The 18,743-nt window shown below is 37.1% G+C and overlaps 1 protein-coding gene across 2 annotated transcripts in view; it reads left to right on the top strand.

Moving 5' to 3' along the window:
- SELENOF (selenoprotein F) overlaps positions 1-16,890 on the top strand; it is a 60,986-nt gene extending 44,096 nt beyond the window's left edge. Inside the window, exons 4-5 of one of the 2 annotated variants that reach the window (XM_077746152.1) lie at positions 13,765-13,814; positions 16,029-16,890. In XM_077746152.1, coding sequence (XP_077602278.1) covers positions 13,765-13,814; positions 16,029-16,160 — 182 coding nt within the window. In that variant the 3' untranslated portion in view covers positions 16,161-16,890. The remainder of the gene's footprint in view (positions 1-13,764; positions 13,815-16,028) is intronic. The other variant, XM_077746153.1, reaches the window with a different exon arrangement.
- Positions 16,891-18,743: the final 1,853 nt, after the last annotated feature.

The following is an 18,743-nucleotide window of genomic DNA, read 5'->3' on the forward strand; positions in this document are numbered from 1 at the left end:
ACTGTTTGGCAACGTTCTGACCCAGAGAGAGTTCCAGCAGCTTCCTCACTGTTTGGCAACGTTCTGGAGCTAGTTCCTTTAAGTTCTGGTTGTCTTTTAAACCTTGGCTTTTTTTCTGTGCCTCAGGGGATCCAGGGCCACCATGGCCTAGGGGCCAGTGGCGCAGTCTATATGTCACAGGGCCAACAAATCTGCTCAACCCTCAGTACCCTCCCTCCTCACTGTAGTTCCCTGTGTCGGGAAAGAGTATCCATCCTTCCTTAGTGTCTGTTCTCCTGCCATTCTTTGTGTGGTCTCTATCTTGTGCTGTGCGGAAGCTCTTCCTTTAGCCCTCAGTTCTTTTGGGTGTGTCCATGGTGAAGGTTAGTTCAGCATCTTCTGAGTTCCCGTTTTGGACCAGAACTCTTCTATACCATACTTCCTTCATTCATTTATCCGTGGACACTTGGGTGGCTTCCACATCTAGGCTATCATTAGTAACGTTGCAGTAATCAAAGAGAGTACATATATCTTTTCAAATTAGTGGTTTTGTTTCTTTTGAGTAAATATCCTGTGTAACTGGGTATAACTGGGTCATATGTGTTTCTATTTAATTTTTTGAGGAACCTCCATACTGTTTTCAGCAGCGCATGAGGGTTCCCTTTTCTTCACATCATAGCCAACAGTTATTTCTTGCCTTTTTCATATTAGCCATTCTGACTGGTGTAAGGTGATGTCATTATGGTTTTGATTTTCATTGACCTGGTGATTAGTGATATTTAGCATCTTTTTATGTGCCTACCCTGTGTATGTCTTCTTTGGAAAAATGTATTTAGGTTCTCTGCCCATTTTTTAATCAGATTGTTTGATTTTTGGTGGTGTTAATGTAATTTCTTTATATAATATGAATAGCAACCCCTTCTCATGTATGTCATTTGCAGATCTTCTCCTGTCCGCTAGGTTGCCCTTTTGTTTTCTTGATAGTTTTCTGTGCTGTGCAAATCCTTTTTGTTTTAGTGTAGTCCTAACAATTTATTTTTCTTTCCTTTACCTGAGGAGATATTTCCATAAATATGTTGCTAAGGCCAGTATCCAAGAGATTATAGCCAGTGTTTTCTTTTAGGAGTTTACTGATTTGGGGTCTCACATTTAGGTCCTTAATCCATTTTGAGTTTGTTTTTGTGAATGGTGTAAGAAACTGGTCCAGTTTATTAATTCTTTTGCATATACCTGTCTAGTTTTCCCAATGTCATTTATTAAAGATACTTTTCCCATTGTATATTTTGCCTCCTTTGTTATAGATTGACTGTGTAAGCATGGGTTTATTTATGAGCTCTCTGTCCTGTTCCATGATCTGTGTGTCTGTTTTTGTGCCAGTACCATACTGTTTTGATTACTACAGCTTTATCTTGAAATCTGTGTTACCTCTAGCTTTGTTTTTCTTTCTGAAGATTGCTTCGGCTATTAAAGGTCTTCTGCAGTTCCGAAAATTTTAGGATTATTTGTTCTAGTTCTGTGAAAAACACTATTGGTATTTAATAGGGATTCCATTGAATCTGTAGATTGTTGTCGGTAGTATGGACATTTTTAACAATAGTAACTCTTCCAAGTTCATGAGCATAAAATATCTTTCCATATGTTTTTTGTCATGTTCAGATTCTGTCTTCAGTGTCCTCTAGTTTTCAGAATACAGTATATAGGTGTTTCACTTCTGTGGTTAAATTGTTCCTAGGTATTTTATTCTTTTTGGTTCAATTTAAATGGAATTGTTTTATTAATTTTTCTTTCTGCTACTTCATTGTTAATGTATAAGATACAAAACCAATTTCTGTGTATTAATTTTGTATCCTGAAACTGCTGAAATTATCTGTTCAAATTGTTTTTGGTAGTCTGTAGTGGTTGTTTTTTTTTTTTAATGTTTGTTTATTTTTGAGAGAGAGATCAAGAGTGAGGAAGGGCCAGAGAGAGACAGACACAGAATCTGAAGCAGGCTTCAGGCTCTGAGCTTCAGCACAGAGCCCGATGCAGGGCTCAAACTCACAAGCTGTGAGATCATGACCTGAGTCGAAGTCAGACACTTAACTCACTTAGCCACCCAGGTGCTCCAGTCTTCAGTGTTTTCTATATAAAGCATGATGTCAGGGCACCTGCATGGCTCAGTCAGTTCTAAGCATCCACCTCTTGATTTTGGCTCAAGTCATGAGATCAAGTCCCGGGTTAGGAGCTGCCCTGAGCATGGAGTCTGCTTAAGATTCTCGCTTTCCTCTTCTTCTGTCCGTCCCATGCTCATGCTCTAGCTCTCTCAAAAAAAAAATTTTTTTTAATAAAGTATCCTGTTATCTGCAGATAGTGACAGTTTTACTTCTTTCTCAATTTGGCTGCCTTCCATTTTCTGGTCTGATTGCTGCAACTAGGACTTCCAGTATTAGGTTGAATAAAAGTGGGGAGTGTGGACATCCTTGTCTCGTTCGTGAGAGAAAGTTTTCAGTGTTTCACCACCGAGTGTGATATTAGCTGTGTGGCTTTTCATATATGGTCCGTATTATGAAGTATTGAAATTGAAGTATTTTCCCTCTAAAACTCACTTTGTTTTGAGTCTGTATCATGGGTGGATGTGGAATTTTGTCATATGCCTTTTCTGCATCTATTGAGATGATCACATGGTTTGTATACTTCTTTTTAATGTGACATATCACATTAATTTGTGAATATTGAACCACTCTTGCACCCTTGGAACAAATCCTGTTTGATCATAATGGGTGATCCTTTTAGTGTATTGTTGCATGTGGTTTACTAATATTTTGGTGAGGATATTTGCATCTGTGTTCATCAGGAATAAAAGCCTGTAGTTTTCTTGTTTCATGCGAGGGTAATGCTGGCCTCATAGAATATACAGTATTTGGAAGCTTTCCTTTCTCTCCTCTTTTTTTTGGAATAGTGTGAGAATAGATATTAAATCTTCTTTACATGTTTGATAGAATTCACCTGTGAATCCATCTGGTCCTAGACTTTTTTTGTTGTTGTTCATTGGATGTTTTTAAATTATTCTGTCTCGGAGCACCTGGGTGGCTCAATCAGTTAGGTGTCCGATTTCAGCTCCGGCCACGGTCTCACGGTCTGGGAGATGGAGCCCCACATCGTGCTCTGTGCTGACAGCTCAGAGCCTGGAGTCTGCTTCAGATTCTGTGTCTCCCTCTCTTTCTGCCCTTCCCTTGCTCATGCTCTGTCTCTCTTGCTCTTAAAAAGAAATAATAAATTATTCAGTCTCATCACAGATGATTGGTCTGTTCAAATACATACTCTGTTTTCTTCCTGATTCTATTTTGGAAGGTTGTATGTTGCTGGGAAGTTAGTCATCCTTCATAATATTCTCTTATGATTCTATTTCTGTGGTGACAGTTGTTCTTTGTCCTTTATTTCTAAATTTTACTGGAATCCCCTCTCTCTCTCGACTAAAGGTTTGTTAATTATCTTTTCAGAGAACTAGCTTTTGGTTTCTTTGATCTTTTCTATTGTTTTCTTGTTTCTATCTCATGTATTTCTACTCAAATCTTTATTTCCCTTCTACCACTAACTTTGGGTTTTGATTGTTCTTCCTTTTTCTAGTTCCTTTAGGTGTAATGTTAGGTTTTTCAAGATTTTTTTTTTGTTTCTTGAGGTAGGCCTATATCTCTCTAAATTTCCCTCTGAGAACTGCTTTTGCTGCATTCAAAGATTTTAGACCATTGGGTTTCCATTTTTATTTGTCTCCACATATTTTTTATTTCCTTGATTTTTTTTTTTTAGTTGTTTACTAGCATGTTTTTTAACCTCCATGTGTTTTGCTTTTTCAAGTTTTTTTCTTGTAATTCATTTCCAGTTTCATACCTTTATTGTCAGAAAAGATACATGATTTCAGACTGCTAAAATTATTTAGACTTGTTTGTGACCAAAAATGATCTGCCTGGAAAAGGTACCATGTGCACTTGAATGAATATTCTGCATATATCTGTTAGGTCTGTCTACTGTGTCATTCGAAGCCACTTTTTCCTTCATGATTTTTTGTCCAAATATTTTATGATTTGATGTAAGTAGGATATTTAAAATTGCCTATGGTATTATTACCAATTTCTTTGTTAATATTTGCTTTATGTATTTAGGTGCTTCTATTTTGGGTGCAGAGATAGTTATAATTGTTAAATACTCTTGTTGAAGTGATTATTTTATCATAATGTAATGCCCTTTATCGCTTGCTGCAGGCTTTGATAAAAGTATTGCTACCCCAACTTTTTTTTCCACTTGTATTTGCATAGAATATCTTTACCCTTCCCTTCACTTTTCACTCTGTAGGTCGTTAGGTCTGAAGAATTTCCTGTAAACCATCTATAGATGGGTCTTTTTTTTTCCCCCATTCAGTCACCCTGTGTCTTTTGTTTGGAGCATTTAGTGTATTTACATTTAAATTAATTATTCTTAGGTATGTATTGTCATTTTGTTAATTGCTTTGTGTTTTGTAGTTTTCTGTTCTTTTCTTGGTCCCTTTTGGTTTGATGGCTTTCTTTAGCATTATGCTTGGATTCTTTTTTATTTTTTGTGTATATCACAGATTTATTTTTGGTTACCGTTGATTTCATATATAACATGTATATAGCAGTCTATGTAAAGTTGGTGGCTATTTACATTCGAACATGCTAAAAAAGCATTCAAACATGTACTAAGAGCACTATGGGGTTTTTTTTGTTTTTGTTTTGTTTTTGTTTTTTTGAGAGTAAGAAAGAGCATGAGTGGGGGAGAGAGAAGGGGGACATAGGATCTGAAACAGGCTTTGTGCTGACAGCAGAGAGTCCAGTGTGGGGTTTGAACTCACCACAAGATCATGACCTGAGCCAAAGTCAGATGCTTAACCGATTGAGCCACCCAGGCACCCATCCCTTGACTAATTTTTGTAGATGTAGTTGATTTTACTACTTCTGTGTTTTAATCTCCATGTTGGCTTTAATTAATTTTTTTGTTTTACATTTATTTTTGAGAGAGAGCGTGGGACAGAGAGAGAGCAAGACACAGAATCTGAAGCAGGCTCCAGGCTCTGAGTAAGCATTCAGCACAGAGCCTGATGCAGGGCTTGAACCCATAAACTGAGATCATGACCTGAGCTGAAGTTGGACACTTAACCCACTGAGCCATCCAGGCACCCCTCCATGTTGGCTATAAAGTATTTAATCTGCCACCTTTACTGTGTGTTTGCTTTTACCTTTGAGAATTTTTCCTTTCCTAATTTTCTTCTCATTATAGCCTTTTATCATTTCTTGTAAGACTAGTTAACTGGTGATAAACTCCTTTAACTTTTGTTTGTCTGGGAAACACTGTTTCTCTTTCTATTCTTAATGATAACCTTACTGACTATTCTTGAAGGTTTTTTATCCTTTCAGCACTTTGAATATAGCATGCCACTCCCTTCAGGCCCCAAATTTTCTGGTGAAAAATGGGATTCCCTGATTGTAACTGTTTTCTCTTGCTGCTTCTAAGATTCTCTCTTTATCTTTAATCTTTAATATTTTAATTATTCTGCATCTGGGTGCAGACTTCTTTGGTTTATCTTGTTACAGGCTCTGCATGCTTTCTGGATCTGGATGTTTCCTTCCCCAGGTTAGGAAAGTTTTCAACTATTTTATTTTTTTCCATTTTTTTTTTTTCCATTACCTTGTCTTCCTGATCACTGATCCATTCTTCTGCATTCTGTTATCTGTTGATTCCTTCTGGTGTATTTTTCATTTTAGTTATTGAATTCTTTAATTCTGATGGGCTCTTTTTAAAATTTACTCTTTGTGGAAATTCTCCCTGTATTCATCTACTCAAGTCCAGTGAGTATCTTTTATCACCATTGGTTTACTTTAAAGCTTCATCAGGCATATTGTTTATCTGTTTCATTTAGCTCTTTCATTGTGATTTTTGTTTTGTTCTTTCATTTAGGGCATATGCCTCTGTCTCCTCATTTTGTCTTACTCTATATTTGTTTGTATTAGATAGTCAACTACAGTTTTTGGCCTTGAAAGCAGTGACCTTGTGTAGAAGTGGTCTTGTGGTGCCTTATAGTGCAGTCCATTCTTTTCATCAGAATCAGGTGCTCCTTGGGTGTCCCCTCTGTGGGCTGCATGTGCCCTCCTGTTATGGTTGAGCTGGGATTGCCTTCCGTACAGCTGATTGAAGTCACCCACTTTGCCTCCTGTGGCCTCACCGAACAGGACTTGTCGCCTGTGCTATTAGAGATCCCACCGTAGCTGGTATGGCCTCATCAGTGGGTGGGGCCAGCAGTCATCCTAGTTGTCTGCAGTTAGGCTCTCTGGCACAGCTACAAGCACTCCACAAAACAGGGCTTTCTCCCTGTTCAACCACTACAGGCGTGCTGGTGTGAGGGGTTATCTCTCCCCTGCCCCAGGGGAGGAGTCACTTTGGAGTGGACCTAATGATTTATTTTATCATTTGTGGTAGCATAAGTAATAAGGATATTTCCTTCTCAAGCATAAGCCTTATAATGTTAAGCATATGTAGGTATCAAAAAAAATTTACATGAAAAGCTATATAATAAAAATTTTCACTTTACAAGCAACAAGTTCTCTGCTACAACTATTGAACTGTTTTGTAGTATGGAAGCCACCATACTACAGTATTTAAATGAATAAGTGTGGCTTTGTTCCAGTGAAACTGTACTTACTAAGGCAGCAGTCTGGACTTTGGCCCTCAGACCATAGTTGCCAGTTCCATATTAGAATCATATTTCTTGGGGCGCCTGGGTGGCTTAGTCGGTTAAGCGTCCAACTTTCGCTTGGGTCATGATCTCACAGTTCGTGGGTTCGAGCCCCGCGTCGGGCTCTGTGCTGACTTCCAGCTCAGAGCCTGGAGCCTGTTTCAGAGTCTGTGACTCCCTCTCTCTCTGACCCTCCCCTGCTCACTCTGTCTCTCTCTCTCCTAGAAGTAAATAAAACATTAAAAAAAAAAAAATCATATTTCTTTAGGGACACCTGGGTGGCTCAGTCAGTTGAATGTCCAACTCTTGATTTCAGCTCAGGTCGTGATCTCGCAGTACATGAGTTTGGGCAGCCCTGTGTTGGGCTCTGCCCTGGAACTGTGGAGCCTGCTTGGGATTCTCTCTGCTGTCTCTCTCAAACATTAATTTTTTTAAAAATAAGAATATACCTTTGGAGGCAGAAAAAGTTTAAAGTAATGTAATATCTACCTTATAAAATTGTTTTGAGGATTAAGCACCACGCATAAATCACTTAGTATGCGTGTGGCGCCAACAAATACCAAGTAAACCATTCACTACTTCTATGAATCCTTATTGAGTGCTTACTGTGTATCAAGCACTATTTCAGTACTGAGGATGTTAAATGGTAGGTATTGTTTTTGTATCATATATTCTTTTTAGCTAATAAATTTCAGTTACTAATCATCAGGCATTTCTGATACTCTTATTACTAATAAAATTTCTATTTCTAGAAATAGAAATATTCTAGTAGTATTTCTAATACTCTTATTAGCCATCTTTAAAAAACAGCTTAAATCAATAACGTCAATTATGATGCAGTCTGACTCATAATATGCAAAATTGTTTATTTGCTGCCATTCTTCTACCTATGACATTCTGGCTTCTCTTTCTATCATTTTACCTCCTGACTCTTAAATCTTACTTAACTCTAACATTTGAAACGGTCTTCCCTTCATTTGTTTGAATTTCTTACCTCCTAGTTTCTCCTATATCTAACAGGCTTTCCATTCTCCTTTCCTGGCATCTCATCTACCACCCACCTTTCAAGCATTAGTTGTAGTCAGGATCTAACTTTATATTTTCTTTTCAAACACTCTTGAATGTCCTACTCCCTCGGATCCAATTATAGTATTTACCTGATGACTCCTGTATCTTTAGGTCACACCTTTATGTTGTTAGAAATCATTTTTTTTAATGTTTTAAATGTTTGTTTATTTTTGAGAGAGAGAAACAGAGCAGAAGCAGGGAAGGGCAGAGAGAGAGGGAAACAGAACTGGAAGCAGGCTTCAGGTTCTGAGCTGTCAGCACAGAGCCCTATGCGGGGCTCAAACCCACGAGCTGTGAGATCATGACCTGAGCCAAAGTTCGATGCTTAACCAACTGAGCCACCCAGTGTGCCCCAGAAATCACATTTCTGACTACAAGTGGACATTTTTGTTTGTGTGGTCTCATAGGTACTTTAAGCCTGTGTACATATGAATCATATGAAGATCTTGTTAAATGTAGAACGTACATGTGGGGGGGATCCTGAGATTCTTCATTGCCAGCAATCCTGCAGGCTGTGGCCCATGTTTTTGGTAGGCCTTAAACCCAGCATGTCCAAAAACTGAATCCTCTTCTGAAAGTATACCATGTTCGGTCCTCTTTCCGCAAATGGCAATATCCCAAGCAAAATCATGATTAACCTTTCACTTCTTTCACACTTTATATACAGTTACTTACCAAATTGTCTCCTCTTCTCCTTAAGAACTTTCAAATCTCACTCTCTTGGACTTCCCTAGGATTTTAATCAAGCCTTTGGCATCCTTCTCCAGAAGGATTAGTTACTTGCTATCTGGTCTAGGTATCACGGTTCCCTTTTCTTTCTTCTATTGTGTCTTCTACACAACTATCAAAAAGACCTTTTCCATTAAATATTCGATTTCTGTGGCTCTCTTGCTTAAAAGATTTTATAGCTCCCCATCACACATAGAATAACTGTCAAACTCAGTAGCATCATAGAAGACCCATTGCTTTCTCTTTTCTAGTTTTTCTAGTTTTTATCTCTAGTTCTTTGCAGTTCTCTGAACTCTGACCTCTTAAATCCTTGCACACGTTGCATGTTCCTCCAGACTTGGGCCCCTTCTCAGCTGTGTGGCAAACCTTAGGTCCAACATTGTTTTTGTATGACCTCTGGACAGAATTTTTCACTCCTTTATCTTCTGCAGTTTCTATTATTTAACATCATAATGTATTTATTTGGTTTACTGGTCTTTTGCCTCTACCAAACCAGGAACTCCTTACTTAAAGCTCAGAATTTTAATTTTTTGGTCATTAATATGCCCAGAATCTATCTAATACTGCTCCTCGTATTAAGAGGAGTTCAAATATTTATTTAGTGAATGAATGGATTTATGAAACTTATCTAATTCAAGGGTGTCCCTACTTTTGACAAATGGAATTTGGGCGAAAAGCCTGTGTTTACTTTGGCTAATGTATTCCTAATGAATTCATAGTCTTCAAACATTCTTTTTCTGACTTTATCATTCTGGACTAAGAAGTCATATTTTTAGGAGCGCCTGGGTGGCTCAGTCAGTGAAGCGTCTGACTTGGGCTCAGGTCGTGTTCTCGCGGTTCATGGGTTCGAGCCCCACGTCGGGCTCTGTGCTGACAGCCAGCTCAGAGCCTGGAGCCTGTTTCAGAGTCTGTGACTCCCTCTCTCTCTGACCCTCCCCTGCTCATGCTGGCTGTCTGTCTCTCTCTCTTGCTTTCTCTCTCGCTCTGTCTCTCTGAAATAAAACATTTTTTTTAATGTTTTATTTATTTCTAGGAGAGAGAGCGAGTGAGAGAGACAGAGAGAGAGACAGCCAGCACGAGCAGGGGAGGGTCAGAGAGAGAGGGAGTCACAGACTCTGAAACAGCCTCCAGGCTCTGAGCTGGCAGTCAGCACAGAGCCCGACGCGCGGCTCGAACCCACAAACCGCGAGATCATGACCTAAGCGAAAGTCAGACACTTAACCGACTAAGCCATCCGGGCGCCCCTAAACAAAACATTTTTTAAAAAGTCATATTTTTAGTTTCTCTTGTCTTTATTATTGTACCTTCAGTCTCCTCAAATTCTTGCAACTATTTAAGTTGCTCTTTGAATATTTTTAAGTGTTTTTAAATTGTCTTGTTGGGAGAACCCACTAATTCTACACTCCAGATGTTTTGCATACAATAGTAAATTTCCTTTATTTCAGAATATACTCTTTTAGGTGCCCAGAACTTGTCCTGAGCAAAGCTGAGAATTCAGTTCTACTGTTTGTTGTCGTTGGCTGTTCTCCTAGCATTGTTGTTTCTAGATATGATGGTGACGTTTTTGCTTAGAATACATTCTGATTCAAATAGTTATTTTTGTCAACAGGAAAACATCAAATTGTCATTCCTTATTATTTCATGTGATAGCACAAGTCTTAACCATACTTGCTATATGCCCTTAGAATCAAATCACGTCTTAAAACCAGTACATTGTATGACTACATGTGATGTGATCAAAGGTATATCATTATATCTAGCCAAGTATATGGTCTTTTTTCGTTTATATTTTTACTTGTTTATTTTGAAAATACATTAATTCAAACATTTTTCTTTAACTTCAAGACTATTCATTCCCATCATCCCCAATTTTATCTTTTTTAAACAAAGATTTTTTTGTTTATAAACTCTGAAGAGTGAATTATAAGAGTTCTGCAAGTCTCTTGAACTGTCACATACCCCATGTGTACATAAAAGTACTCACGTATCGGGGCGCCTGGGTGGCTCAGTCGGTTAAGCGTCCGACTTTCGCTTAGGTCACGATCTCACAGTTCGTGGGTTCAGGCCCCGCGTCGGGCTCTGTGCTGACTGCCAGCTCAGAGCCTGGAGCCTGTTTCAGTCTGTGACTCCCTCTCTCTCTGACGCTCCCCTCCTCACGCTGTCTCTCTCTCGCTCTCTCCTAGAAATAAATAAAACATTTTTTTAAAAAATGTACTCACGTATCTGTGAAAAGATTAATTCACAGCTTCTAAAATGTGACTTGCTACTCCAGAGTATTTAACAGATAATGCCCGCATTCAAAATTAGGAAGCCTTATAGACCTCTGCTTAGCAAAGAACAAAGAACTAATGAAAATAGTCATTAGTGACATTAAATTTAAATTTCTTCATTTATTTCAGCCAAGTAAAATCTAGTGAATGAACATTATTAAATGTGCTAGGCTCTATTAAATGGATACAAAAAATAAATAAGAAGAGTCCTTTTCCCCAGGCACCTGAGTGGCTCATTCAGGTAAGTGTCCAACTCTTAATTTCCGCTCAGGTCACAATGTCATGGTTTGTGGGATCAAGCCCTGCATTGGCTCTATGCTGATGGGGGAGCCTACTTGAGATTCTCTCTGTCCCTCCCCTACTCACACTGTTTCTCAAATAAATGAACTAAAAAAGAAAAAAACCTTTAAAACAAAAAAATAGTCCTTTTTCCTGGAGAGGTTTCTTATGCGGTAGAGAACACATGGAGCTACAGTATTTCGCACAGGTGTACATACAGCCTTTGCCAAAGGGATGGTGTAAAATGCAACAGGAGATCATGAGATTATTTTGTTTGGGGATTCGGGAGTCTGCATAATATTTGGACAAATCCTAAAGGATGAAGTTAATAGAGAAGAAATTCTAATAAGCAGACTAACAATTTTATTTAAACTAAATTTTGTAGGGGAAATACACCTGAGTCTTTCTGACAAGTTCCTAACGTTAAAAACTACTTATCACTCTTTGTTTGAGTGTCCTAAACGCAGGTATATAAGAAATGAAATGTGTATAGTGCTAGTTATTGCTAGTTAATTCTAAGTTTAAAAAATGTTTTCAAAGGCATGTATATCGAATTTAAGAACTATCAAGTATCTAAAATTTTTTTTAATGTTTTATTTATTTCTGAGAGAGAGACACACAGACTTTGAAGCAGGCTCCAGGCTCTGAGCTAGCTGTCAGCACAGAGCCGGATTCAGGGCTCAAACCCACGAACTGTGAGATCATGACCTGAGCCAAAGTTAGATGCCCAACCGACTGAGCCACCCAGGCGCCCCAAGAACTATCAATTATCTAAATGAGACATCTCACTTGTATTTTAGAAAAGTGTGTTCTAAATTTAACTTGGACAATATAACATCATTACTAAAAAATTGATAAAATATAGAACCCAAAAAGGAAAAGCATTCATTTAAAACTTCTCAAACCCTGTACTCTAGATATAACCCCTGTTAAATAATAGTTAACATCTTTTTTAAAAACTGTTCTGTATATTGTGCCAGGTATTTTATATTTGCTGGTTTAATTTTTTTTTTTTTAAGATTTTGTATACTGCTTCTGGCTTTATTTCCAAATATGAGTTTGCTTCGATATCACTAATTTTTAATGATTGGATGCATTCTATAGTGTAGTCCATGTTAATTTATTTAACCTGTAGTTTTAGAAGTTTAGAGTTTTTTTTTTTCCCCAAATTTCTAGACTTGGTTAGCAGGACCTTATATATTGTAGATCTTTGCATTACTGTATATAATTATTTCCTCAGGATAAAGAACTACCTGGAAAGGGACTTCCAGATTTAAAGAATATGTACATTTTAGGACTGCGGGTTCATTTTCCTAAGTACTTCTCAGGAAATATGTGTCCATTTATATTTCTTCCACAACTAACCCCCAGAAAAATCCTCTCCACCCCCTCTCTAACACTAAATATTTTTAACTTGTCACTCTGAATGAGGTAGGTACTTCATTGTTTTGACATTTGATTTTCAGTGAGGTTGAACTGTTACTTCAAATGTTTATTGACCATTCGTATGTGACAAGCTCCTGTCCCCAGTCCATTTCTCCACTTATTATGCATTTCTTATTAAGAACTCTTTCCTACATTACATGCTAGGCATTATTTTCCTAGGTATATCCATTTTAATTTTGTTTCTAGTGGTGTTTAGCTATCCTGAAGTTCTCATTTTTATAGAGGCATATCTGGTCATGATTAGGAAAGGAATTTTATATTCGATATTCAAGTTGTCTATGTTAAATACTATGGCAGCATTCTAAACCTCTCCTACTTCTCACAGCTGAAATTATTAGCGTGATTACTTGTTTAGCATCTTTCTTCCTCACCGAACTATAAGCTCCATAAGAGCAGGAATCAAGTTTTGTATAGCTTTATCTCTGCTGTCTGGCATACCGTTAGAGATGCAATAAATATCTGTTGAATGAATTGAAAATGTTAATCCATGTAGATTTAGCTTTATATATACATATATAATTTATATTCTATATTTTTATACCTTATATTAGATATAAGATAGAAAAACAGGTGCCTATATCCACTTTTTTCCCCAAATAGTTTGACAGTTTTCTCCAGTGTTTTGGTTTTTTTTTTTTTTTTTTTTTTTTTTTTTTTTTTTTTGGTTTGTTGCTGTTTTTAAGTTTATTTATTTTCAGACAGAGCACAAGCACACAAGCAGGGAAGGGCCAGAGGGAGAGTCCCAAGCAGGGCTCCATGTCACAAACCATGAGATTATGACTGGAGACAAAATCAGGAGTGGGAGGCACCCCTCCGAGGTTCTGAATAATTCATACACGCACCCCTGACACACACACACACACCCTTTCTCTCCTTCCCTCTCTGACTTGAATCACTCTAGATTTTGTCATCTGTTTTACTATTCTTTATCAGTGTCACATAGTATTTTAGCAATGGAACAGATTCTCCTCCCATATTTCACTTTTTCTAAACTACCCTGACTTCTTACACTTTTATCACAGAGCTTTACTGCCATTTTGTTAAGACCTCAGAATTCTGTTAGAATTTGGGATTTTGACTAGTTTGGAATAGCATCTTAAAATATTTATTCTTCCCATTGAATAATATGCCTTTCCACTTATTTACAGGTTTTAATTTCCTTAGTTTTTTTGTAGAGATCTAATGTTTTATTGAGTATATTTGTGCTTTTTGTATTAATGTTTGTAACTAGATTGGAAGTGACCAATTTGAATCTTTTTCTTTCTTAAGCTTTTGTCAGGAGTGATAAACCCAAACTATTCAGAGGACTACAAATCAAGGTAAGAGGATTTTAATGGAGTCTTTTTTTTTCCAGTATTTTTTTTTTGAATTAAAATATTTGAATAGCTTTTGTAATATCTTACAGCAATTTTAGGTTTACAGAAAAACTGATCCAAAAATACACTGCTCCTGTCTGTATACAGTCCCTCCCTATTCACACCTTACCCCCATTTCCCTTATTAACATCTTACATTTATGTGGTACAATTGATGAACCAATATTGATACAGTATTAATAAATTCTGTAGTTTGCACTAGGGTTTATTTTTTCTGTAGTGTAGTTCTAAGAGTTTTGCCAAATATATATAGTACCATGTATGTACCATTACAGTATCCTACAGAATTGTTTCATTGCCCTAAAACTCTCCTGTGCTCTGCCTCTTCATACCTCCTCCCTGCCCCTGGCCCAGGCCCCTGGTGACCACTGATCTTCCCATCTCTGTAGTGTCACCTTTTTCAGAATGTCATATGGTTGGAATCTTATATTCCAACATTTGTTCTTATATTCACCAATGGAAGGACATCTTGGTCACTTCCAATTTTTGGTAATTACCTAGAAACACAGTTGCTGGGTCATATAGTAAGTCTGTTTAACTTTATAAGAAATTCCCAACTGTCTTCTAAAGTGGCTGTATCATGTTACATTCCCACTAGTTATGATGAGAGTTTCTGGGACTCCTCATCCTCACAAGCATTAAGTATTGTCAGTGCTTTGCATTTTAGCCACTCTAATAAGTGCACAGTACTGTATCATCGTTTTAATTTGCAATTCCCTAACTGAGCATTTTTCATAAGCTTATTTGCCATCAGTTTATCTTCTTTAGTATATCTGTTTATCTTTAGCCTACTCTTTAAAAGTTTGTGATAAATACATAACATTAAATTTACCATCTTAACTATTTATAAAAAACAGTTCAGTAAAGTATACTCACATTGTTGTGCAACAGATCTCTAGAATTTTTTCATCTGGCAAAATAAACTCTATACCCATAAACCACGAATTCCTCTCTCCTCCTCCCACCCCTTGGCTAACCCCCCTTCTACTTTGTGATTTTCACTACTTTATAGGAATTGAATCATGCAATATTTGTCCTTTCATGGCTGACTTACTTCATTTAGCATAATGGCCCCAAGGTTCATCCATGTTGAAGCATGTGATTGGAGGCCTTTTTCTGCATCTACCAATGTATTTTTCCTTTTTAGCCTATTGGGGGTGATATATTACATTAATTGATTCTCAAATGTTGAGCCAGGCTTGTATGTCTGGAATAAATCCAAATTGGCCAGAGCATATGATTCCTTTATGCATTGTTAGATTTAATCCTTTGCTGAGGATTTTTACAACAACCTTCTACATAAATCTTTATCTTCTGTAAACTAAGGTGAGTTTTTGAATAGTTAAATCTTTTAAAATAACTTGTAGATAATCTAACCAAAAATGGTTACGTGTTGTTCTTGATTCATTAACATAGACGGCCTATATTTCTAAACTACACAAATGGGTTGAGACTGTACCAAATGTTGGTAATCACATCAGAGCTTGTCTCCAGCTCTAGAGCTCACAGCCTAGAACACTAAAACATAAATTGCTGAAAGAAAGTCTAAGAGCTGCTTTCATCATCACTGCTACATTTTAGTTACGTAGTTCTGCTTAATTTAGCAGTGAAGATTGAGTTTGTAATGAATTGGGATCATTTTGTTGATCGTGTTGATCACATTTAGTCAGAATTATAATTTCTCTGTTCTCTCAAAATATTAAAATCAACTAGCGGGTCTGAAGTTTCAGAATCCAGCCTAATTATAAACTAATCACAATTTTTTTAAAAAGTCATTGGACTTCTTAAAATTTAAAACCCAGTACAGAATTCTGATAATTTGTGTGCACAGCCTACTTAGAATCATTCTCATTTGGAACTTGTCTGCCTCCTCTAGGTTTTAACCTCAGCTGGAGTTAAGTGTATTGTGTATGCAGTAAATACTTGTTACATTTAAGAACCTTAAATCTCAAATGATCTTTCTGCCAACAGGGGTTTTTCTTTTTAGAGGTAAATGTAGTTTTCTCTTTTTTTGAAATCCCATGTAAGGGCTCTTGTGACGTCCTATTTACAAGCCTTAGTTTTATTGGGCGAAGCTGGATTGAATTGGTTTGGGTTTTGGTTGAGGCTGAGAAGCCTCCTCTAAGCAGCTAATAATGATCTCCTTCTGTTTTTGTAGTATGTTCGTGGTTCAGACCCTGTTTTAAAGCTTTTGGACGACAACGGGAACATTGCTGAAGAACTAAGCATCCTCAAGTGGAACACAGACAGTGTAGAAGAATTCCTGAGTGAAAAATTGGAACGCATATAAATCTTGCTTAACTCTTGTCCTATCCTTTGTTACTTTAGCAAATGAAATATTACAGTACCTAGAGAATATTTTAGTTTTGCTTCCTTCAGTCTTTTTCCATGAGGCATTAAACATCTAATTAGCAGTGTAGTGGCCGCACAGCCCGTGTTACCTCAGGAGCTGGCAGGCTTAACGAAGCCCATTTTTAATAAAACTCCACTCTCCTAGAGTTGTTGACACCACTAACAAAATGCTTTGTAATAGACCTGTGGTTAATCAGGCAAATGATAGTTTAATAATTGGTCCAGTTCTACAAACAACAAATTTTTAAATCAGGGAAGTTAATAAGGGAGAGGATTACTGTGCCTCGTGCATGTGCTGTGTGCTCTCTGAAATGCAAAAAAAACTGCAAAGCAAATAAGATATACTGAGCCTCAGCAGATTGCTTGCTTCTCAGAGTCTTTCATATTTTTGTATTACCCAGCTTTCCTTTTAATAGAAATGTTAGAGTTTATAATGAATGTGTTGCATTAAAACTTCATGGCTTCATTATTGTAAAACAGGTTCAAGATCTACAGTAAGAATGAAACATTCACAAAGATTTGCATTAATGAAGACTACATAGGAAACCTTCATGAGGATTTGTGTGGATCTGATATTTAGCAAATTTTTGTGCTTTACCTTCTTACAGAAGTCAATTAAGAAATGACCATTTTTAAGACCAAAATATAAATAAAGTTTCAGAAATCAATGAGAATTTGCGATTCTGATTTGTTTTTTCATGTTTCTTTTTTTCATAGAAGTCCCTCCCTTTTTTATCAAAATATTAAAATGGCTACACTGTTTGAAACTCATAACTTTTTATTGTGGGTAATGTTGCTTTATACTTGTCTTACAATTCTTTATGTCTCAGAAGTGCTTTCATCTATAAACACATTTTTAATATCTTCTCAAAATCCAGAAATTTTATGCGCTATTAAAAATTATTTTTCTTGGGGCACTTCAGTGGCTCAGGTCCTCCTCTCATGGTTTGGGAGTTCAGGCCCCACCCCGCAAGAGGCTCTGTGCTGAGCCTGGAGCCTGCTTGGGATTCGGTTTCCCCTGCCATGTGTGTTCACACTCTCTCACAAAAAACATTTTTTAAATAAGATTTTTGTTGCTTGACCCTCTATTTGGTGGTTCACTCAGAACAACATTCATCAAAATCTTATGTCAGCTTAATCTCAGGATAAATTATTTTAATCAAGAAACTTTAGGAAAAAAAATCAAGAATTAAGCCATTTTAGGAATATTTGGAAGTCTGTAAAGACAGCTCTACCAGAAAATACATGTAGCATATTTTTAATAGAGATTGGTTATTAAGTTTTACTAGCATCTTTGTATCCTGTCCTATTTTAAATTAAGTATATTTGTATAGCCATGAAGAGCATAAACCCTAGGCAAGTTGGTTAATTAAAATATGAGAAGTCTTGGCAAACAGACTGTGCTCTACTTTTGATCATTTAGAGTAATGGGAAGAACCATCATTGTGATCGTGCAAGACCTGGCTAGTGTGGCACTAACCCCCAGCGGCTGTGGCTACTTCAGAACAGAGGAAGTGAAGAGGAAGATGAAGCCAGTCATGGACAGTGGAAAAAATAGCGCAAGGAGGTGCTACCACATACAGATGAACAGAAGGGGTGAAATTTCAAGATTGGCACAGGACACTAATTGGACAGGGAGAGCCAATTAAATGAGTATCTGGCATTCGTTTAAAAAACAAGTGCTTTTAAGTTACTGTATTCAAATTACTAGGAGAGATCAAAAGAGGCTAAAGAACCACATAGGATCTTAGAGCCTGAAGATCCTGAGTTGATAAATAATCATGTTTCCACCAAGCTCCACTATTTTAATTGGGAGGTTCACTGAATCAGCCAATTCTGACTTTTTCACCAATTCCAACCAAAGAACACCTGAAAACCCTTTTAAAAAAGAAATGACTACCAGGAAAGAGAAATACTGATCCACAAACTATCATATTGTCGCCCAGTTCTGACATTTAAGCTTATTCAGGTTCACAAATACGAATACTATATTTATGTTTGTTCCCCCTGCCAAAATGTTACATATAACCTAAAACAGTTTCTCTCTAAATTTCTGAATTTGGCAAAAGCCTCATAAAAGGAACTATGAGCAAAAACTAGCATTTCCTGTTTTAAGAGGATTTGAGGCTTAAAAACTAGTCTAAAATTAAAGATAATAAAATGCAGAAAATACTTTTGAAAGCAAATACTGCAGAACTTCGGGAAGGAAAATCAGCCTTACCTGTACATGGAAACAAATGGAAAGAAGGAGTACGGTCTCCAGATATGAGCAAAACTAAGTATTCCTTTTACTTGAGAACATTCTAAAGTACATTTTAATTACATTCTGTGATGACAGAGGACTTGTTCTAGGAGAAGGCCTGCATTTGTGCTCAAAAATTCACACTAGACTTTTGCTGATTAAATAAAATATTTTAAGGGCACTTGGGTGGCTCAGTCAGTTAAGCATCTGGCTTCGGCTCAGGTCATGGTTTTGCAGTTTGGGAGTTCGAGCCCCGCATCAGGCCCTGTGCTGACAGCT

Source organism: Crocuta crocuta, unplaced genomic scaffold (genome assembly GCF_008692635.1).
Source record: "Crocuta crocuta isolate KB4526 unplaced genomic scaffold, BGI_CrCroc_1.0 scaffold48, whole genome shotgun sequence".
NCBI lineage: Eukaryota > Metazoa > Chordata > Mammalia > Carnivora > Hyaenidae > Crocuta > Crocuta crocuta.